At 40.5% G+C, this 24,297-nt stretch overlaps 1 protein-coding gene across 5 annotated transcripts in view; it reads left to right on the top strand.

Annotated features, from left to right (window-relative positions):
- The first annotated feature begins 4,900 nt into the window (after positions 1-4,900).
- Positions 4,901-24,297, top strand: part of sting1 (stimulator of interferon response cGAMP interactor 1) — a 42,710-nt gene continuing 23,313 nt past the window's right edge. For 2 of the 5 annotated variants that reach the window (XM_059990276.1, XM_059990275.1), the window contains exons 1-4: positions 4,901-5,506; positions 12,253-12,461; positions 17,485-17,677; positions 21,930-22,038. In XM_059990276.1, coding sequence (XP_059846259.1) covers positions 12,253-12,461; positions 17,485-17,677; positions 21,930-22,038 — 511 coding nt within the window. In that variant the 5' untranslated portion in view covers positions 4,901-5,506. Of the gene's footprint in view, positions 5,507-12,252; positions 12,484-17,484; positions 17,678-21,929; positions 22,039-24,297 lie in introns of those variants that run through there. The other 3 variants (XM_059990273.1, XM_059990274.1, XM_059990277.1) reach the window with 3 other exon arrangements.

Here is a 24,297-nt window from a genome sequence, read left to right as displayed (position 1 = left end):
TTGTCGAGATTTTCAAGAGAATTTGTCTTAAACCATTCTGAGAAGGATTATGTTCAGGATAAATTACTGTATCACCATTACTCCATGTGGGAGTCACTCCAATAATCATACATCTAGAGGTTATCCGTGTTTGTAATATACACTTAATATTGTTGAAGGGCCGGGATGAACAGTGCCAGCTTACATGCCTCTAGAATATTTTTCGATCACATCATCAGTCTTAAGCTTTCTCTCTGGCTCTTTGATTTAATTTGTGACTGAATTTTCTGCTGTTGGCCTGAAAAAAATATGTATTTGTTAAATAATCTATTTTCTGCGACGTTTTACTGTCTTTTTGGCATCCTGGTTGCTCAAGCTTTAACATCACAATCTTCCACCCTAATGAACATGTATCTGGTACAGTTACACCTTAAACACCCCCAATTGTATAAATATTGTTCTGCCTATGAAGCATTGACTTCAATTACCAGGCTCCTTGTGCTATTAAAGTTGCCCAATTTCCAAAGGTTAATTTTTACCCTGAAGTAGCAAATATTCCACTTTGATGCTTGCTGCACCTGATCCATCTTTGATCTATATCACCCTCTGAACATCATTTCCCTTTCTCTAATAAATTCCACATAAATCTGGCCCTGTCTAAAATTCAAAATTACCATCTGTTAACTTTTGGTGCCAGTTTATGGATATTAAAAACTATTACATTTTCCACACTAGTTACTTAATTGCTCTGTGGGAGTGTAGTTCAGTACTTTTCACATCAGTTCATACTTCTGGCAATTTCATTTATCTGATAAAGTATGCATGTTTCTGTTCCATCTTTCCTGAATATTGTAATGAGATCACATTCTCTCTGCCATTTTCCCTCTGACAGCATCTCTTTTCATCTTCAACTGAAGTTCACTTGATTTGACTTGATGACTTTTCAGCTTTCTTCCATTTCCTTCTAGTTCTTTCTTCTTTTCAGAAGAATCCATTTTGATTCTTGCTTGTTCCATTTGATTGGAATTTTCTTCTTCAGGCTATTTGTGACTTGTCAAATTTCAAATTATCTTTGATAATACTGACCTCTACATCTTTTATTTTGTGAAGCAAATTGTAATTTTCTGAGACATATTTACTCTCATAATGATGGCTTGAACATCACAGACATTTACTGAAGAGTCATTGAAAATGGCAAAATGGAACTGATGTTTTTATTATCATTGAGTATCAAAGTTTATTTCATGACCTATATCAACACTCAGCTTATTACAATGATAGTCTAAAGCTCACAACCAAACCATCATACCCACAATAAATTTTGCTTCAGACAAGATTTCATTTACAATTATACAACATTAATTTTAATGAAAATAAAATAATTCAAATGGATATCATGCATTCTTTGGTAAGTGGAGACTTAGAACATAATTCATAAGTAATTCTACAGCCATTGGTGTAATGTTCAATATCATCCACAGAACAAGTTTTATCTTTTACTAATGTTTCATTTGAAGTTGCACTAAAAGAAAATGTCATCATATATTTCAGACATGAATGATCCATTTCAGCTTATTGCCATTTCACCAAATGGGCCAATACTGCCATGGCAATCAGATCACTTTTCAATATTTATTCCAATCCTTCACAGTGGGGTAAAATTACATCAAGTTGTTTCACATTTAGTCTCTGGAGTAAGTACTGAAGTTCATAATTTGGAGCAAGTGTAGTCCTTCGACTCCTTGCAGAGAAATGCAATGACAAATCCTCCCTTTTCTTAGTCATGCATAATAACAGCATGATTGAAAAAAACTAGATAGACTTGTCATTATTGATTATATCACAGCCTTACACTGCCAAAGACAGAATATGTTCTGCTCACTTCCACCTGTGACCACTACTTATACAAACTGAGTTTAAATTGGGATCATAATAAACAATGAAACACATCTCAGCATTCTGTTCTTTCATTTAACTCATTCCGTGGGCAGAAACTTTATCCAATTCTCCTTTTGTTTTGATCAAATCAGTGCAATTATTCAACTTGTGCATCAGAATTTTGGTGCTGCAGTTGTCGGAGAGAGTGTAGAGGGAGGTGGGGATGATCTGCCACATCCTGTAGCTGTGGGAGAAATCTGGGTCAAATCCTTTCACTTACCTGATTTTAACTCTTAAGAATTTATGGATCTTTTTTGTTAGAATTATACCATAGCACTGAAATATTTCATCTAATGTCTGGTGGAGATTGTCTAAAATCTATTAGGAGTGATTTTGGTTTGTTTCCCCATTTTTTTCTGATACTTGGCCTAAAATTTGATGCGTTTCATATTATATTTGAGTTCCATTACTGAAGATGGAATCCTTAAGAGATGAGAGAAGAAAGGACTATTGATAAGATTGGGTGCGGAAGACACAAACCCTAAAATACAGCAATAGCATTGTGTTGCCCTTAAGGCTTTTTTTTGGGCTTAATTACATTTTCGCTTCAGTAATTCATTTGTAACTATTTTTTAGTTAAAGTTAAGGTTGATAACTACATTGCAATTATTGGAAGTAAATTCGTTGTCTGTGATGTATCACGGCATGCGATGACGTCACACCCGGTTTTGCCGCGTCTTGTGGGTAAATACCAGTTTGGAGAAATGGGAAGGCGGGGGTTTGAGTGTGCAGGATCAGCATGAGAAAAGTTCCATTCTACGCACTAAGAAACATCATAGAAGCAACGCCTTAAGTTCATAAGACAATCAATATGTTGGAGTAAAAATGTTACCGCTGATTCTGTTAAAGGTAACGACTGTTGATAAAGTTTATTTTCTTGTGCTATTGAAAGCGTTGCTGGATAGTTTGTGTTGAAGTGTATTTAAAGTTGTTGATGGCGTAGGTAGATTCTGACTGTATGTTGTATTTTAATGTAATATAGTTTGTTGTAGTTTTACTTTTACAAGTATTTATGATGTAAATGTGATGCCAAGAAGGAAACAAATACTGTATATATTTTGTATTGTTTTATCAACAGTTTTCACCATCTGTTAATGTGAACAGTAAACGGTTAATCTTACTGTGATCCTTGCCTTCATTGACTACAGTTTAACTCGGTGTATAGTTCAAAGTTTCTATATCTGCACAAGAACACTACAAGCATAGTTGCAAGACTATTATGAATTCTCTCTCAGTCAGAGTCAACCATGGGTGTTGTGTTCTAGCTATTTTATCAATATGCAAGCCAGGGCAGTATGATATGCAGAGCAAGTTGTGCCCATGTAGCAGGCTCCCCCTCTCCACCCAGCTGATGAATCCAAAGGAATGCCAGAGTCTGATACAGTTTGGCACCGGCAGTGTTGCAAGAGTTGCCAGACAATGTTGAACTCAATGTAGGACTGCCTTAGGGATTCCAGCTCCGGATTTTTCCTCGGGTTTACTCCTGAAGCTTTCACCACAAGTGGCTATATTGTAAGGCAGTGGAGGTATTAGATCAGAGTTTTCCTTCTCCTAGATGAGCTGTTAACCACAGCTGACTTGACCCATCTGCCTGAAGAAACTGGTTTTAAGGTGCCAGTAACCTGCCTTTCACCTCTTCTCTCATCAGTAGTAATGGTTCTGCTGGGCTTAGCAGCTGTGCCACACGTGAAGGCCGGGAGTTGCACTTGGTTGTTAGAGGTTATTCGAGACGCACGCCATTTGGACCGCATAATAAATAGCGGAGTTATTCATCCCCAGCTATGACAACAGTAAGGAACCATCATGAATAAAGAGGAAAAATTTTATTCAAGCTGATTCCATTTCATTGGAATGAAATGTTATTAGCAACAGAGCTGTGTTAAAAAATTTATATTATCTGTTGGACACTAGTCATCAATGCTTACTTCTTTATGCGTTTATGACTATGTTTATATTTTATTTTAGGACTTGCATCTCCTGCAACCAATCCTCTCAAGGTTCCTTTCTTTAGTCATCCATTCCTCCTGACAAATAACTTAACATCATTTTCTCAAGAGCAATAAGGGATGGACAAAATGAGGGATGGTTTCCTCCTAGAACTAAACAATAATGTTCATTGCTGAGTTATTGCCTCTACAGATCCCAAATGAAATTTTGGCTTCAGCAAAGAATGAATAACGAGACCAGTTCAAGAAATCTATAAAGTCACTTAACTGCCCATATTATCCAAGAGTCATTGCTGGCTGTATGTCTTTAAAAGAAGTAATAAATCTTCCGGGCTGAGTCAGTGAAAACTGTTAACTTTAGTTTCACTTTGTCTTGTTCCCTGTCTATTGAACATGTTTAGGTTCGCTTAACAGTAATACTTTAGTTAGTTGTCTCCTGATTGCACAACTCTTGTAACTTTTCCAAAATCATATTTTGCTTGTAGCTCTAAGTGAGTTTAGAGATAAATGCAGCTGCTGCTTATTCTCTTGAGCTAAGTATAACAATAAAGCATTACTGATTTGACAGTGATGGCGGAGGTTAGCGTACTACCAATCTGAACCAGAAACATCAGTATTTAAAGAAGGCAAGCAATTTAATCAGGAAGCCATGAACACAGCAAGTTCTAAAAAAGGGTCAAGGGCTTGAAACTTCAGTCCATCTCTCCTCCTCTCCGCAGATGTTGCTTGACCTGTGGAGGGTTTCATGTAATTTCTATATTTGTTTCAGACTTATAGTGTCTGCAGTTTTTCCCAATTCTCAAAATAAAATTAACATTCTCTCCCAAATAAGCTTCCATTCATTTCCTTTCAATGGGATATCTGATGCAGTTTAACAGAGGTGCATCAGCTTGTTGGGAATATCTGAAGGGTAGTAATCTGAAGCCTCCAAAGAATAGAGAATCCCTCCCCCCCCCACCCCACAATATGATCCAATGCGATCCGTTTTTAGTTGTGCTTACCTCCTTAAACTTTGATCTATATTTCAGGATCTCAGTCGCCATCTGGCCTTTATGACAAGTTTGATAAATACACCATATGATATAGAAACCTTAAAGTAATTGTTTGGATCTGGTGTAATAAAACAATTAACTTCCTAAGTAAACATACACGAACAAATGATACCGTGATAGCTGAGGCATTATTCAACGGCTCGTCATTCACACTTTACATAAGTCCCCCTCCCCCACTCCGCAGTGCATCTTTAATCGGACTGTCCTGGACCCCCACTCCGCAGTGCATCTTTAATCGGACTGTCCTGGACCCCCTTCTTCCAGACAACCTGCTATCCCTCCACAAAGTCCTCACTCCTTTACCGTGCACCCCTGGCTAATCTAGTCTCCGTCGTCTGCCCTCAGCTCTCAGCCGCTGTGAGGTGGTAACCAGACGGCGCTGCCCAGTTTAAGGAAGCTCAGTGCGACCCCGGTATCCTCTGCTCACCCAAGCATTAAAAAAATCGAAACCCGCCTCAATTCCAAATAGGCTGTGCGTGTGCGTATCTTCAGCAACTTCCGGAAATCGTGTACGTGACTTATCGGAAAGATCAGCATTCGGGAGAAGAGCCGGGCTGTGGTAACAAGATTAAGTTACTCTCTGTCAGCGAGGTGAGTGCCCGCGTCCGCATTCAGTGCTGGATGCAAAACTGTTGCTTGCAAATACACAACTTCTAAACATTCTCTTTAGCGTACATGGTAACTGGAAAATGAACATGTCTGAACACTTTGCAGCAATTTTTATACATAATGCGCACGCCAGTGAGCGAGTTATCGGCACTCGTGCCGCTCATTCATCTTCTGGACAAAGTTCTGGACGTCGCTCTGGGTCCAGCATTCCCTCGTACCTCCCGAATTACTTTTCCTCTCTCGTGTAAAGTGTGAGGAATTCTGAGAAAAACCTCAGGCTGTGCTTCCGGAGCCTAATAATGTGTTTTAACGCATTTACATTATTTTGCCGGAGTAAAGGTTGTTATTCAAGGAGTTATTCAAGTACAAGGAGTTATTCGCCTTCGATTTGTGCGGAAATGTATTTAATTCTGATTTGTGAAGTCATTTTTTTGCCTGGATTGTTCCAGAGCTGTTTAACTTTGGTTGGAAGTTTCGTCGGATGTTTGAATGCATCGAGCCAATGAATTTTTTTTGGCGCGTATTGAGCACGTACGCTCGTGAGTGCTGACTATTAACTGTAGGTTCCTTGATAGCGTGAAAATGGAAAGCTGAGGGTTTGGAAAGATTTTGTAGTTTAAACTGCATTCAATATTCCGACATCTAAATTCTTCTAGATAACTATTTTGCTTTTAAGAAAATTCAATAACTGCTTCGTCATTTGAAATCAGAGACGATTAAGCAAATTAGTAAATCAGCAGGATGAAGGGCTCATAAAGTCAAAGTGAAGTTTATTGTCATATGCACAAGTACACGGAAAACTTACCTGCATCAGTGCTAGCATCATAAAAGTTGTATTCACAAGAAAAATAAAAATGAAGCTCTAGTCAAACAATTCTATAAGAAAGAACATAATTAGAACACAAAAGTTAATTATAATACCAAGCGATCAAAACAATTATAGTGTTTCTTGCTCGTTGCTTCGAGTGGGTGAAGTACAGGCAGGACTTAAACTATTTGATTCTATTGCTGCCTCCTTCACTAAGGGACAGTTTACTGACCTACCTACTGCCCATTACGCCGCTGGCGTTTAGAGCGAGTTCTTCCGTCTTCGCCGCATCTGCTCTCAGGATGAGGCTTTTCATTCTGGAACTAATACGATGTCCTCTTTTCTTCAAAGAAAGAGGCTTTCCTTCTTCCAGAATCAACGCTGCCCTCATCTGAATCTCTTCCATTTTGCGCACGGGAACCCTCTTTCCCTATCGCACCCCCTCCCACTTTCTAGAGGAATAGCTCCCTACAGGAATCCCTTGTCCATTCATCCCTCCGCACTGATCTTCCTCCCGGTACTCATCCTTGCAAGCGGAACAAGTGCCACACCTATCCTTGCACCTCCTCCCTCACTGCCATTCACAGCCCCAGACAGGCTTTCCAGGTGACGCGCTCCCGAAACGGTCTCCTGTATATCGATGAACCAAAGCGGGATCTCCCAGCGGCCACCCACCTCAATTAGACTTCCCTTTTCCTTTCGCTTTCCCATTCGGACAGGCCAGGCCCCGGCCTCCTCTACTGCTACGATAAGGCCGCACTCAGCTTGGCGGAGCAAAACGTTGCGTTCCTTCTGGATAGCCTCCAACCTCATAGAATGAACATCGAATCACGCATGAATTTTACAGAGAAAATATAACCTGAATTATTTAGAGTACTCTTCTGAACGGCTCTATTCCTTTCTCTATGCTCCAAATAGAGCTTTGCTTTGCTGTTTTTATTATCACCATTCATTAAGAGCAAAATCCATGTTTTTCAAGTTTAGCTTCATCCATGTTTTTCAGTGACTCTGTCTTTACCACAGAGTTCAGACGCAGGTCATTGTTGTGACGTGCCTTGGTTGCACTATCATAAAAGCAGATGTAAGGCAGAGTAAACCAACTATTGTGTTCAGCTTTGTGTAATTGATTTTAATAATACTATTGTGAAATGTTTATTTTTATTAAAATATATTGTATTCATTAAAATATTGAATTACTGAGACAAATATATATTGTAATTTAAGAAAGAGTAAATTGACAGGTGAGTTCTCCAAATATTTCTCAATAATTTTGTATATATGGTAGTTTTCATTTGTAGAATTTTGGATACTTTATTTTTTATTTTGTTACGTATCCCGTAACTGGGTTTACAGACCAGCAGAAATAGAAGAATCCGTTGGAGTCTGTTGGGACCAAAAACTAAAAGTGTTTATTGGCAAACTACACAATACAGTATCAAAAATGCAAATATACATATAAAACAGGTTAGCAATAATAAACATAGAAGTGTAGGAATAATAATCAACAATTATAAAGAAGCTCTATCAATGTCTAGGGGTAAATGAATTGTCATAGGAGAATATAGAGTTCAGTTCAGTTCATGTGTGCTGAGGTAGTTATGGTTGTGTTGCAATCATTGGAGAGAGAGAGCGAGCGAGCAAGAGATTGAGCAGCTGCAGCCAGCAAACCTTCTGTTGTATTCTGATTCCGTCATACCGTTGTGGTCATTCGGTTATGACCCCTCCGTCCTCGGCCAGACCGTTCTTCTGTGGTAGACTCGTCACTCTGGCATGAGTGGACACACAAGTCCCCACCGGCCCTGATGTCACACTGTGAGCATTATTGACCGATCTCCTGATTCAGTCCTTGAAGCCCCCACCTTCCAGTGGGTGTACAACACTCGGGCATTGTCCACTGGTGTGTCTGAGGGGTGTCTTCCCACACCTGTCTTTTATCCCCATTGACGGGGTATTAACCATCCATCAACTCAAAATGACCATGTCCATCAAATCAGGCCACTCCTGCTGTCTCCTTAGGAATGTTAACAAGCAAAGTAACGTCCTTGTAGCGAAAGGTAAACAATCTAGGAAGAAGCCATAATACATAAATCAAATGTCTCTCTCTCTCTTATCTGTAGCAGATGTTCCTGCCTCTGTGCTTCATCTCTCTCTCTCATTAGCAGCATAGCATCAGCAATAGTTCATAGTTCTCAAGGGGGGGGGGGTGGGAATGGTTAACTCCGCACCCCATTTCCATCAGGTCTGTTCAGCACTCATAACAATTTTCAGTTCTGGTGTTCTTTAAGTCTAGAAGCTACACCTCCTGTCCATCTATCACAATTCAATAACACCTTGGGTGTGTGCACGCCTACTGCTCTACTGTCTCTATATACACATGACTGTGTAGCTAGATGTAGCTCAAATACCATCTATAAATTTGCTGACGATACAACCATTGTTGGTAGAATCTCAGGTGGTGATGAGAGCGCGTACATGAGTGAGATATGCCAACTAGTTGAATGGTGTCGCAGCAACAACCTGGCACTCAGTGTCAGTAAGATGAAAGAACTGAATGTGGACTTCAGGAAGGGTAAGACGAAGGAACACATACCAATCCTCATAGAGGGATCAGAAGTGGAGAGAGTGAGCAGCTTCAACTTCCTGGGTGTCAAGATCTCTGAGGATCTATCCTGGTCCCAACATATTGATGTAGTTATAAAGAAGGAAAGAGTGCAGCTGTACTTTATTAGGAGTTTGAAGAGATTTGGCATGACTTCAAATACACTCAAATAGTTATACCATGGAGACAACTCTGACAGGCTGCATCACTGTCTGGTATTGAAGGGGCTAATGCACAGGACCAAAAGAAGCTGCAGAAGGTAAATCTAGTCAGCTCCAACTTGGTACTAGCCTACAAAGTACCCAGGACATCCTTACGGAGCAGTGTCTCAGAAAGGCAGCGACAGTGGAGGGCGGGATCAGGAAGGCTTTAAAGCGAGGCCGCAAAGTTCGAATAAATCTCTTTTGCAACTGCAGCTCATCGACTATGTGTCGTTATTTCAGCGCTGCGTGTAGCACACCGCTGCAATTGGTGACCCCAACGGCACAAACAATGGGCCGAAGATGAACGACGCCGCATCTGTTCATGCAGTTTCATTGAAACTGCCAAGCTTCTGGACCCTGTGACCTCACTAATGGTTCCAGCAAGCAGAAGCCCAATTCCACATTCGGCAGATAACCTCAGAGGACACAAGTTACTGTTACGTGGTGAGCTCCCTGTACCAGGACACAGCGGCCCAGGTTGAGGAGTTCATACAGTCTCCCCCAGTGGACAGCAAGTACACAGAATTCAAAGCCCTGCTCATAAGGACTTTCGGACTCTCACGGCACAAGCGAGCTGCCCACTTACTGCACCTGGATGGTTTGGGAGACAGACCGCCATTGGCTTTGATGAACGAGATGCTGTCCCTGGCCGGAGGACACAAGCCCTGCCTCATGTTTGAGCAGGCATTCCTGGAGCAGCTGCCCAAGGACATACGCCTGCTGCTGTCTGATGCGGATTTCAGTGACCCCCGGAAGGTGGCAGCCCGGGTGGACTTGCTGCGGAAAGCCAAGAAGGAGGGAGAGTGGGGCGTCCGTCGCACAGATCACCAGGCCACGCTCCCAGCAGCAGACCAGACCAGGCCTGGCAGCAGAGCCCACTAACCCCAGAGGCAGGGGTGAGGAGACCAACGAACAATGGTGTTTCTACCACCAGCGGTGGGACACAGAAGCCCGCCACTGTAGCCCGCCCTGCAAGTTCCCGGGAAACGCCAAGGCCAGCCGCCGCTGATGGCTACAGCAACTGGCCATCGGGATATCCCCCTGTATGTGTGGGACAAGCGGTCGGGACGCTGCTTTTTGATCGACACCGGAGCCGAGATCAGCATCTTACCTCCGACGAGTTACGAGACATGCAACAGGGCACCGGGTCCCACCCTGAGGGCCGCAAATGGCAGCACAGTAAGGACCTATGACAGCCATACGGTGCGGCTACAGTTCAGCTCCAGCCGGTTCACGTGGGACTTCACACTGGCCGCCATACCACTCCTGGGCGCAGATTTTTTGTGGGCTCACAGCCTGCTGGTCGACCTGCCAAGGAAGAGGCTGGTCCACGCCGAGAACTTTCAAACGCTCTCCCTGGGAGAAGCCCAGTTGCCGGCCCCTCACCTCGACTCCATCACGCTGTCCGACAACGACTTCACCAGGGTCCTGGCGGATTTCCCATCGGTTCTGGCACCGCAGTTCACGGCAGCCATGCCCAGACATGGTGTACAGCACCACATCCCGACACAGGGACCACCCCTCCATGCCCATACTTGAAGGCTTCCCCCGGACAAGCTCCAACTGGCGAAGGAGGAGTTCAAGAGGATGGAGGAATTGCGGGGATCATACGGCGGTCCAACAGCCCATGGGCCCACCCAGTTCACCTCCAGCCTGTGGTCAGCTATGGCCAGCCTTTTGGGGACACAGCTGCACCACACAACTGCCTACCACCCACAGTCGAACGGACTGGTGGAGCGTTTCCACCGTCACCTGAAGTCGGCTCTCATGGCCCGCCTGAGAGGACCTAACTGGGTGGACGAGCTTCCCTGGGTCCTGCTCGGAATTCGCACAGCGCCCAAGGAAGATCTGCACACCTCGTCGGCCGAGTTGGTGTACAGCGCACCCCTGGCCATCCCAGGGGTGTTCATACCAGCCCTAAGGGGGCAAGAGGAAGAACCCGCAGCAGTCCTGGGCAGACCACGCGAGAGGCTGGGCAACCTGGCCCCCATACCCACTTCGCAGCATGGGTAGAACCCGACCTGCGTACCCAAAGACCTGCTAAACTGTAAGTTCGTTTTTGTACGACGGGGTGGACATCGGGCACGGCTACAGCGGCCCTACGAGGGGCCGTTTACAGTGATCAGAAACAATGGGTCCACATTCGTGCTGGACATTGGGGGGAGAGAGGAGGCTTTCACAGTGGACCGACTCAAACTGGCCCATGTGGACTTGACGCAGCTGGTCGAGATTCCGGCACCGCGGCGCAGAGGCAGCCCTCCCAAACAGAGTCCGGCCCAGACTGTGGACATTGGGGGGTATATCACCGGTTCTGGGGGGGGGGGGGGGTTATGTGACGACCCACTTCCCAGCGCACTCGAACCGGCTCACAAATCAGCGCGCGCCGGCATTGAGGCCAGTCCCAAAAAGGGCACCAAGTCTGCTTCACCAGCAAGGGGAAAAGCCCGCGCGCGGGACGGGACTGTGAATACGTGCCCCCTACAGCATTCCCGCCTGGGGAGTGCGGGATCAGGAAGGCTTTAAAGCGAGGCCACGAAGTTCGAATAAATCTCTTTTGCAACTGCAGCTCATCGACTACGTGTCATTATTTCAGCGCTGTGTGTAGCACACCGCTACAGTAATTCCTTTAAATTAAACTGTCAAAGTAGAAGTTAAAGACTCTGCTAAAATGGCAATTTATGAAGAGTGGCACCAATTAATCTTAATCTTAATTTTGAAAATGGATCATGACTGTGCGACAGTATTAAATTAAAATTATTTGTTTGTTTGTCCAAGTTGAATCTGGGACCAATGTATATCATGACGGTCATAGAAGTTAAAAAGAAATACATTTTAGACCATTTTGCTGTCACCCAATTCACACAATTACACAAAATTCAGAACAACCAGAAGAGTGGTTAATAGAAGCAGAGATGTTTGGGGTAGAGGAGGGCTGATGAAGGAATCATTTAAAATCCACTTACATACTAGATATTTCTGAATGGAGGATCTAATGAGTCAAATCACTTTTCTCATTATGTTGTGTTTTTTTTTAATACATTTTATACTTCTATAGATGCATAATTTTTAACTTTGTAGCTACTGGTATTTACTATTTCTGTTTCTTTTTTCCCCACAGATGTTTTCGGATCATATACCATTGCCTCGTGGAAATGCAGAGTGCTGGTCCTCTGCAATTGTTATACTTGCCTCTATTGTCTATATGCTCCATATTGATCCAGCAGATGCGGTGCAGCATGTTTTGCGTCACCTGTTGATCCTGCTTCTTTCAAGGTTCTGCAAACATTTCTGCCAGTTTGTGGAAGAGTTCAGACACATCCCTTCTAGGTATTAATATATTTTATTAAAAGTGAGTGGCTAAAGAAGAAATGTTATCAATTTTGACATTGTTTTGATATTAAGTTAAAACATAGTTATTACTATTGCCATCCAATTGTTTACAGTGTGTTTTAATTATTTTAGAAATTTGGTGGATTTCCCTACGTATAAAGTGTAAGATACCAAGAATGTCAAACAAAGAATTACATTTCTTGTTTTTGGATGAGACTATTGGTGTACTAATTACATAAAATAGAATTATATTAACAAATAAAATAGTAATAATTAAAAAGTTGCAAATCAGAGAAAATTTCACGTGATTATTCTTTCAGTATGGGTACCACACGGGCATTTCAAACCCTGATCTGGACCTCTGTGTTGTCTCCATACCTTTGAAATTTTCCCTACTTTAATAGCAGGTTTTTTTTTGTTTAACACATAATGAGCTTTCTGGACTTGTTCAGGGTGCCAGTGAATGTTGGGTCCAAGGTCTTTAGAGCACCTGAAGTGGTTAATTGTTGTTTAATGACAGTCTTAATCCCTGGTGCTTTCCGTTTAATCTTGTTAGGTTAGTGACTGGCTCGGGAATTCTGCATTCTGGTATTACAGTACTTAAGCGGACACCGGATTAGGGCTTATTGCAGGGTCCTAGTTTGAGAGACATCCAGCAGTGTCATTCGGCAAAGCCACAAAAGTTTTGGTGGAATTCTTATGAATAAGCCCTGGATGCTGTCTCTGCATGGGAGTCTGTCTTTCCTTTGCGCTTGCCAGCACATTGTGACAACACATGCTGTAGCTTTGTCTCACATACAGAATGTCTCAAGCTTCAATATCAATAAGTCTACACTGTATATTTTTATTATTGGCATTTAATAAAGAAAATTACATTTTAGAACCAGTAACATCAACTTATTTTACTGAACCTGCAGCTTTGTGAAGTTTTAGACCATGAAAGAATTAAAATGCAGTCTAAAATATAATCAAGATAACATAATTCTCGTCTCTCACATTGAATATTTGGCATTTTAATGTGAAATATAAATGCAATTATTAGAATATATTCAAAATTGAAATTTGAACTACGGAGTCTGGTTTTACTTCATGTGGAAGGAATAAAGACAATTCACAATTAATTAATATTTGTGAATTCTTTATTTTCTCACTTCAGTAATATAGGAACAGTTGCTTGAATGTGCAGAGAGCTGGCCATCATGATGGTTAATGTACAGTACTGGCAAAAGTTTTAGGCACCCTAGGCTTTATATATAAATTTTGTTGTAGAAGTTTTATCTTCTGCATTAATATGTCAGTAGAAAAGAGCAAATTTTAGACAATAGACAATGGGTGCAGAAGTAGACCATTCGGCCCCTCGAGTCTGTACTGCCATTCTGAGATCATGGCTGATCATTCACTATCAATACCCAGTCCCTGCCTTGTCCCCATATCCCTTGATTCCCCTATCCATCAGATATCTATCCAGCTCCTTCTTGAAAGCATCCAGAGAATTGGCCTCCACTGCCTTCCGAGGCAGTGCATTCCACACCTCCACAACTCTCTGGGAGAAGAAGCTCTTCCTCAACTCTGTTTTAAATAACTGACCACTTATTCTCAATCCATGCCCTCTGGTACTGGACTCTCCCAACATCTGGAACATATTTCCTGCCTCAATCCTATCAAATCCTTTAATTATCTTAAACGTTTCAATCAGATCCCCTCTCAATCTCCTCAATTCCAGCGTGTACAAGCCCAATCTCTCCAATCTCTCTGCATAAGACAGCCCTGCCATCCCAGGAATCAACCTAGTGAATCTACGCTGCACTTCCTCAAATGCCAGAATGTCCTTCTTAAACCTGGAGACCAAAACTGTACACAATATTCCAAACATTAGGTTTCCAAACATTCATTTTCCAAAAAATTAAATGTTACAAAGACATTTTTGTATTTTGTTAAAGAAAGTAACATATTAAATATTAAATATATTAAATATCACAACTTGAACACTTTGCAGGTATATAACTTAGTGCGTGATTAAACTAAGAGAACAAACAGATGTTAATGATCAGCGACATAATGTGTTGAATAAACTGAACTGTTTAATTGAAACAGAAATGGGTGTAGAATTAATCAAACTGGACGAAGGACCACCTAACCAAAAGGTGAGGGTGTGGCAGTTGTGACAATTTAATCTTCAAATAATCAATTATTACATCATGGCAAGAGTGAGTATAGCAACAATTTACAAAGTAGTCATCCTGCATCAGCAAAGTCTCTCCCAAGGTCTGTTTCACGACAGACAGGATTTTCAAAATGCACTGTCCAAGCTCTTCCACGGAAATGGGCAATGTTGAGGACCAGAAGTGCAGTGGTTGGTCACAGAAACTGAGTGCAGCAAAAGAGTTAAGTCAAATTTATTGTCATTTAACTATGTTTCATTTGACTGTGTACATGTATAATGTTTGAGAAAGAGCTACATTCTGTCTAAATTGAAAGAAGTCCAGCGCTGCTATTAACAGAGTTAAATGACAATAAACTTGACTTTTGGCTCATGCAGGAGGCCGTTTGTCTGTAGAAGAGTCGGAGAGCACGGCATTGATGAGTGCCTGTAGCTGACAGTGTAGCACAGCAGATGTTCCTTGCAGGTTTGGGCTGCATTTCTGCAAAGAGAGTTGGTGATTTGTCAGAATTAATGGAATCCTTATGCTGAAAAGTACAAGTAGATTCTCAGCCATCACACAGTACCATCAGGAAGCTATCTTCTCGGTCCCAACTTCAATCCACAGTAGGACAGTGACCCCAAGCACACGGCCAAGGTCACTTATTTCAGCAAAAAGAAGAGCAAGAAGTTTTGCAACAGATGGTATGGTCTCCACAGAGCCCTGATCTTAACATCACCAAGGTTGTCCGGGATTACCTGGAGAGAGAAAAGCGTGGCACACAAAGTCTGCAGAATTGTGGCAAGTTCTCCAAGATGCTTGGAACAACCCACCAGCCAATTTTCTTATAAAACTACATGACAGTGTACCTAAGAGTATTGATGCACTTTTAAATGCATAGGGTGGTTGCACTAAATGTTGATTTGATTAGTTCTTTTTTACTCTATGCTGCTTTTTATAGTAATCTTTTCTGATATTTAGAAACTTTTCATGTCATTATTTTTGAAAACATCTTGAACACAGATTTTGTTGCATGTGCTTTTAAACAGTACTGGTTTAATACATGAAAATATTTGTAAAGTTTAATGCAATGATTATTCATTATCACTTCTACAAATGTAATTGGAATTTAAAATGTATTGATTCATAATATAGTTTCATTCTGATAACAATGTTTAAATCATTCAAACATTTATCAGTATTAATACCATGCTGTCAAGCTTTGCTAAAGCAGAGATAAATATTAATATCTCGGTGCTATACTAAGGATTTATTTATTTCTCCATTAATATCAGAACACAATTTAATTTGTTAGGTTCCAGAATGCAGTAAACCTATTCTATATATTTTTATCATTAGCATTTCATCAAAACTTTTGATGCCTGTAGCTGTAAAGTTCCAGATGTATCAGGATGTATTTCATATAATGAAGCTTGGAAAATTGGCATTTAGACCAAAATAGAGACCACAGAGTTTGTTGTAGAGCTGCAAAAGTTTAAGATTAAAGTATTGAGACCACAAGCAGATGGTTAGATTCTTTTATATCATTAAAACCATTTAAATGGCATATTCTTTTAATGCCAGTGAATCCAAAAGATCTTTTTCTCTCAGTATTGGTACTCTATTCAAGAGCAATAATATTTCACTGTTCAAAAGAGAACATGAAAACTTAGTTGATATGTCTGCATATTAAGAAAAAAATAACAAAAGAGGAAAACTTTAGTGTAATGCTTCTAAAAATTATCTTAATAAGTGTATGTGCCAAAATATGCAAGTATGGATTGTTCTTAATTGGAAATTTATTTTCAGAGCTTAAGGCATAGAAGCAGAATTAGGCCATTCAGCCTATCAAGTCTGCTTCCTCATTCCATCATGGCTGATTTATTATCTCTCACAACCCCCATCTCTGGCCTTCTCCATATAACCTTTGATGTCCAAATTAATCATGAACCTATCAACCTACACAGCCACCTGTGGCAATGAATTCCATTGATTCACTATCCTTTGGCAAAGTAATTTTTTCCACATCTCTGTTCTAAATGGTTATCCTTCAATTCTGAGTCTGTGCCCTTTAGTCCTAAACTCACCCACTATAGGAAACAAAACTTCCCGCATCCACATTGCCTAGACCATCGAATGTTCAATAAGTTATAATGAGATCTCCCATCATCCTTCTAAACTCCAGCGAATACAGGCTCAGAGCTACTAAACGCTGCTTGTATGTCAACCCTTTTATTTCTTGGGATCATTCTTATGAGCTTCTTCAGGACCTTCTCCAATGCAAGCACTTATTTTCTTAGATAAGAGGCGAAAAACTCCTCATAATGCTCCAACTGCAATTAGATTTAGTCAAAACCAATTTGTAAAAAAAAATCGGCACATACACACACGCGCACACACCTGCCCACACAAGGCTTCATGGTCACAATAGTCTTTCTTGGGGTAAACACAAGTTTAAAGCGGGCGCCTTTTTCCATAAAAACGGAAATCCTCTTCAGATTTCTTTCAGTTAGCAAAAACATGTACTAATGTAGGTATTTTGTAAAAGTGAAGTGGCAGAAAGCGAACTTTCGTAAAGCGGGGGGGCACCTGTACCCCGAAACCTCACCCTTAATAACAGACTCCAGTATCGTTCCTACCACTGAAGTTACACTAATTGGCATATAATGTCCCTTCTTCTGCATCCCTCCCTACTTAAATATTGGAGTAACGCTTGCAATTTTCTAGTTCTCAGGAACTATTTTAGAATCTGGCATCTTTAGTTTGGTTTGCTTTGTTGGGAAAACTAATTTTGGAGTATAGTGTCTTTGTTTTAAAACATGCTTTTCATTTATTTTTCATTATATTAATACAGCACCATTTTTAATTCATAATTATAGGTACAAAAACTGCTGGGAGGCTTTCAGAGCATCAGTTAACTTAATGGAATGTGCTTCTGGAATAATCCTTTTCTTAGTGTTATGCTACCAACCTAATGGGAGTAAAGATAATGGTGTAGCTATCTGGAGTTCTTTTGGAAAGGACATGAGCGCTGCCTGTCTCTGCTACTCGTTGCTGAAAATTATTAATAGTGTAGGTATTTATTCTGAAAATTATCTCAGAAACATTTGAATGATTAATTTAGTTTTATTTCTGATGACAGTTTTGGTGATGAAATGCATCTCATGGTTGGTCAAGGTTAAAGTGAATTCAAAGAAAATGATGGAAATGATACCTTACTAATATATGAACTATGATAACCTGCAGAAGGTCAAAATGTATTTCCTTAGTGCTCATTTCAGCTTAAGCATATTCATAGGCTTATAAATCTGTCTAAAACACTAAAATTGTCTGTTTAGGAATAAAGGGTGAATTGTAGGTGTAAAGGTATAGTGACCTCTTTTAGAATCTTGAACTTCAACTGGAATATATTGAATTCAGAAAAAATAATTTGCATTATTTGAAATTCATTTTATTTTCATATGTTTTGTTTTATTTATCATTGCATTTTTTATATTCTGTATGTAGATGTTGATTATATTTCCCTGAAGTTTGAGATGGAGAAGCGAAAGTCAGATGTATCAGTGGAATAAAGGGAATTAAGGTGGCATGAGAGAAGAGTTGGCAAGAACTAATTTGAAAAGAACACTGGCAGGGATGATGGCAGAGCAACAATGGGTAAAATTTCTGGAAGCAATTTGGAAAGTACAAGATATGTTTGTCCCAAAGAAGAAGTATTCTAAAGGCAAGATGACACAACCACAGCTAACAAGAGAAGTCAAAACCAACATAAAAGTTGTATAATAGAGCAAAAATTTGTGAGGAAAAGATAGAGGATTAGCAAGCTTTTAAAAACCAACAGAAGGCAACTAAAAAGTTAGTAAGAAGGAAAAGAAGAAAATAAATTAGCCAATAATATTAAAGGAGATAGCAAATGTTTCTTCAGTTACATAAAGTGTAAAGGAGAGGTGAGATTGGATATTGGATCACTGGAAAATGATGCTGGAGAGGTAGTAATAGGGCACAAGGAAATGGTGGATGAACTGAATAAGTATTTCACTGCAGAAGACTTATATGGTGGAAGATCCAGAGAGATAGGGGTCAGAAGTGTGTGTAATTGTCCTTAATAGGGAGAAGGTCCTTGGGAAACTGAAAGGTCTGAAGTTAGTTCAGTCACCTGGAGCAAGTGGTGTATGCCACAGTATTGGAGAGTCATTACTTATGATCTTTCAAGAATTACTAGATTCTGGAATGGTTTTGGAAGACTGAAAATTTGCAGATGTTATTCCACTCTTCAAGAAGGGAGAAAGGCAGAAGAAAGGAAGGATACACCAATTATTCTGAGATCAGTGGTTGAGAAGATGTTGGAGTTAATTGCTAAGGATGGTGGTTTCATGGTACTTGGTGGTACAAGATAAAATAGGCCATAGTCAGCATGGTTTCCTGGTTTCTTCAAGGGAAAACCTTGCCTGACAAATCTGTTGGAATACTTTGAAGAAATAACAAGCAGGATAGGCAAAGGAGAATCACTTGATGTTGTGTCCTCGGATTTTCAGAAGGGCTTTGGCAATCTGGTAATTAAGGCAGAGACTTTGCTTAACAAGGTATGAGCCCATGGTGTTCCGGGAAAGATAATAGCATGGTTAAAGCAGTGGCTGATTGGCAGGAGGCGAATGATGGGAATAAAGGGAGCCTTTTAAAGTTGGTTGCGTAACTAGTAGGTCTGTGTTGGGACCTCTTCTTTTTACATTATATATTAATGATTTGGATGTTGGAATTGATGGCTTTGTTGCAGAGTTTGCAGACAATACAAAGATAGGTGGAGGGCAAGCTGTTTTGAGGAAGTAGAGAGGCGACAGAAGAACTTAGACAGATTAGGAGAATGGGCAACAATAGCAGATGGATAGACTATTTTCTAAATGGAGAGAAAATTCAAAAATCTGAGATGGACAGGGACTTGAGAGACCTTGTGCAGGATTCCCTAAAGGTTAATTTGCTGGTTGAGTCTGGTGAGGAAGGCAAATGTGATGTTAGCATTCATTTCAAGAGGACGAGAATATAAAAGCAAGCATGTAACGTTGAGGCTTTATAAAGCACTGGTGAGGCCTCACTTGGAGTATTACGAGCAGTTTTGGGCCCCTCATCATTGAAAGAAACTGGAGGGGGTTCATGAAAATGATTCATGGATTGAATGGCTTGTAATACGAAGAGTGTTTGATGGCTCTGGGCCTGTACTCACTAGAACTCAGAAGAATGAGGGGTTACCAACATCAAGTGATTCTCCTTTGCCTATTCTGCTTGTTATTTCTTCAAAGAATTCCAACAGATTTGTCAGGCAAGATTTTCCCTTGAGAAAACCATGCTGACTATGGCCTATTTTATCATGTGCCTCCAAGTACCACCACTACAACCTGCAAACTGGCCATCTCTGAGGCTGAGGTACTCAGATATTTCCAATGAGTGGACAGTTGCAAGGCTGCGGGACCAGATGACATCCCAGGGTAAGTACTTAGGATGTGCACAGCGCAACTGGCAGGTGTGCTTACAGACATTTTTAATCTCTCCCTCTCCCAGTGTAGAGTGCCCTCCTGCTTCAAATTATCCACCATTGTCCCTGTACCAAACAAGACCAAGGTAACATGCCTGAATGACTGGCGTCCTGTCACACTCACCTCAATAATAAGCAAATGTTTTGAGAGGGTGGTCAAGGATTACATCTGCAGCTTGCTACCACCCAAACTGGAACTCCTACAATTCGCCTACTGACACAACCGATCGACAGATGATGCAATAACAATGCTCTACATGCCATTCTGGACTTCCTGTAAGATCGTCAGCAGGTTGTAAGTGTGGGTTCCCTCACCTTCAAGCCTCTGATTCTCAATACAGGAGCCCCTCAGGGCTGTGTACTGAGTCCCCTCCTTTACTCCCTGTATATCCATGACTACGTTGCCACCCACGGCTCTAATCTGCTAATTAAATTTGCCAACGACACTACATTGATTGGTCTTACCTCAAACAATAACGAGGTGACCTACAGAGAAGAAGTCATCTCTCTGACACAGTGGTGTCAAGAAAACAACCTCTCCCTCAATGTTGCAAAAACAAAGGAGCTGTTTGTAGATTACAGGAGGATTGGAGACTGGTTAGCCCCTATTGATTTCAATGGATCTGGGGTTGAGAGAGTAAACAGCTTCAAGTTCCTCAGCATCCACATCACCAAGGACCTCACGTGGTCTGTACACAGAGGCTGTGTGGTGAAAAAGGCACAACAGCACCTCTTTCACCTCAGATGGTTAAGGACAAGGCCCCCAGATCCTAAGACCTTTCTACAGGGGCAAAATTGAGAGCATCCTGACTGGCTGCATCACCGCCTGATATGGGAACTGTACCTCCCTTAATCACAGGACTCTGCAGAGAGTGATGCAGATAGCCCAGCGAATCTGTAGTTGTGAACTTCCCATGATTCAGGATATTTACAAGGACAGGTGTGTAAAAAAGGGCTCATAGGATCATTGGAGACCCAAACCATCCCAACCACAAACTATTCCAGCTGCTACCATCCGGGAAGTGGTACCGTGGCATAAAAGCCAGGACCAACAGACTCTGGGACAGCTTCTTCCACCAGGCCATCAGACTGATGAACTCACGCTGATTTGAGTGTACTCTATATTACATTGACTGTTCTATTTATTATAAATTGCTATGATTGCACTTTGTATATTTAGATGGAGATGTAACAAAGATTTTTAGTCCTCATATATGTGAAGGATGTAAGAAATATAGTCAATTCAGTTCAATTAAACGGCGAAAGGCCTTGACCAGAGTGAATGTGTCCAAGGCGAGACAGTCTAGGACCAGAAGAAGCAGCTTCAGAATAGAGAAGCATCCTTGTAGAATGGAGATGAGGAGGAATTTATTTAGCCAGAGAGTGGTGAATCTGTGGAATTCCTTACCACAGGCAGCTATGGAGGCCAAGACTTCAGGTACATTATAATTAAAGCAGAGGCTGATAGATTCTCGATTGGTCAGGGCATGAAGGGGTACAGGGAGAAGGCAGGAAATTTGGGCTGAGAGGAAAGATGGATAAACCATGCTGGAATGGTAGAGCGGACTCGATGGGCAAAAGGCCTAATTCTGCACATATGTCTTATAGTCTTATGGTCTTAGTGGAAATTACTCACATTTAAAGAATTAATGTGCTATATTTGGATTGGAGAGTTATTGCATCATTTTCTTTCAATTCTGTAATCACAAACTAATGAGGTAAATTGCTGAAGGAAAAACTAATCATAAAAAAACTATTTTTAACTGAAATAATACATGTACTGATATCACCCTGCAGGATCACACAACAGCTGAAATTTCAACCATTTCTGAGAAGAATAAGCTTAATGTCGCTCATGGATTAGCTTGGTCTTATTACATTGGTTACTTGAAGTTAATTTTACCTAGTAAGTATTCAATAAACTTTTTTTTGTATTGAAACAGATACTGCTGGTGGTGTTAAAATGTATTTATTAACCTATTGTTTTGTTGACAAAGCGACATCAAGACACTCATTAATTACTCAAGCATCTACAGGAGTTGCTTATACAGTAATTGACAAACATGTTAATCATTATTGAGACATATCAATTATTTTCTTATTGTTACACATAATTAAATCTAGTATATCGCAAAGGTAGAATTCTTGGTGTCTATTAAAGTATTAAAAGCAATGGCATTTATTCTACACTAGCCACTACACTATGGTGCCACCCTTCAGCAGTATATAGCACAACAATGGGCAAATTGTTTTTCACAGCAGGTTTTCTATAGAATGAGAATCAAGATTTAATAATAGTAATAATGATAAGTAATTTATTGATCCTGAGTGGGAAATTCTTTCATTACAGCAACAACATTTAAAAACACACTTAGCATTCTGCAGACTTAACTAATAATAAAGTAGGGAACAATAATATGTACAATAATAATTTATCAAGGTGCAATAATAATGTATGAAGTAATAAAACATAGACTATTGTACTATGAGGTGTGTTCTCCTGTTGAACAGAGATGAACTGTTGTATATACTTCGAGCACATGTGAGTTTTTATATATTAGCTCTTTTTGTCACATGTAGATCGAAATGTACAATGAAATACGTTTGTGCTAAATCAAATCAACGAGGATTTTGCTGGGTAGCTAGCAAGTGTCGCCACACTTCTAGTGCCAACAGAGCATGCCCACAACTCAGTTTTTGAAATATGGGAGGAAACCAAGAAGAAATCCATACTATCGTGGGGAAAATGTACAAACTTCTTATAGACAGCAGTGGGAATTAAACCCTGATCCTGTTTCAACAAAACATTTTCAGCAGGGGGCAAGTATGATGCAAGAGTTGGTGACCAGGTAAAGATAAGGAACAATGCAAGAGGTTCCTACCCTCTGCAGCCAATTTCTGCATCTGATCCCGTGAGTTTTCTTGGATTAGATAACATATTGAATGCACTGCTAGGATTGACAAAGTTTACAACCCTGCAAGTACAATGCTCATAACAGTCGTCTTTTCTTGTAAAACCATTTGAAGTTGCTTACCGAAATTTTACCTTCATGTACTTCCCAACAAGTTAAACGAGAAAGTAATGGAATCACCTGTAAATAATTTCAAGTGAGAAACCGGATGAAGAGAAGGATGTTTACACTGGTTGACATAAAATGCAAGGAAATTTAGAAAACATGTTAGATGGCTCCATGCTTGGATTTTAAAATATTAACGATTATACACAGGAAGGGTAAAGTGAGGCACTCAAATATAATTAAGCACAGGGAGGAGAAAGAACAAATTTGTTGTTTTTGTGTTTACTGTAATTTAGCTGCAGCAGGGATGTCTCAATATTTACAAACTGTATTTCCAGTGTTGTCATATGTACACTGTAAATTTACAGTATTCACACTTGTACCATTATCCCATTAATAGGAACCAGGTACTGAATGAATCCCAGTCACCAGTAAAATATATATAATTACTATCTGTTTTGCCTCATAATATTCACAAAATATTACACTGGCTAATTCAGCGGAAAGCTTCTTAGTGATTTTCTCACTATATTGACTCGTGAACTTCTGTAGTTAAATTTGGCCCATTTGCTTTCTTTTCTGCTGCATATCTTACATATGTTTTTGCCCTAATCTCTTCTGCCATTAAGTTATATTTTTGTGGTGCTTCCTTTCAAAAGGAATACAGAGTTAATGTTAAAGGTCAAAGATATCACTTTCCTCTATTGCGAGTATTGGAGTTTTGTTCTCTAACGGAATATGGAGGGAAAGTGGCTGTTGGGCGGAGGGAATCAATGAATTTAAATGCAAATGGAGCCAGATGAGGCAGAATCTGAGTTTCGCTTTTATGCTCAGCATTGCTTTTAATTTTTCAAACCATTTTGGAATGGTGACATAGTTAGTAAGGCTGCTCCTTCACAGCTCCAGTGGCCTGGGTTTCTTCTTGATCTACGCTGGAGTATGGAATTTGCATCTTCTTTCTGTGATCACATGATTCTTGGTGCTCTGGTCTCAGCCAATATCCAAGACACAGGTTAATTGGCCACTGTAAATTGCTCATAATGACTGATAAGGCCTGGGAAAGATAGGCAAAGTAATAATTGCAATAGTTATGACACCAATCTTGTAATTTCTGACTTTTGTATCACATCTAATTTAACAATGTTTAT

This window comes from Hypanus sabinus, chromosome 15 (genome assembly GCF_030144855.1).
Source record: "Hypanus sabinus isolate sHypSab1 chromosome 15, sHypSab1.hap1, whole genome shotgun sequence".
Lineage (NCBI taxonomy): Eukaryota > Metazoa > Chordata > Chondrichthyes > Myliobatiformes > Dasyatidae > Hypanus > Hypanus sabinus.
Note: the sequence above shows the minus strand (reverse complement) of the source record. Positions and strands in the feature narration are given on the sequence as shown.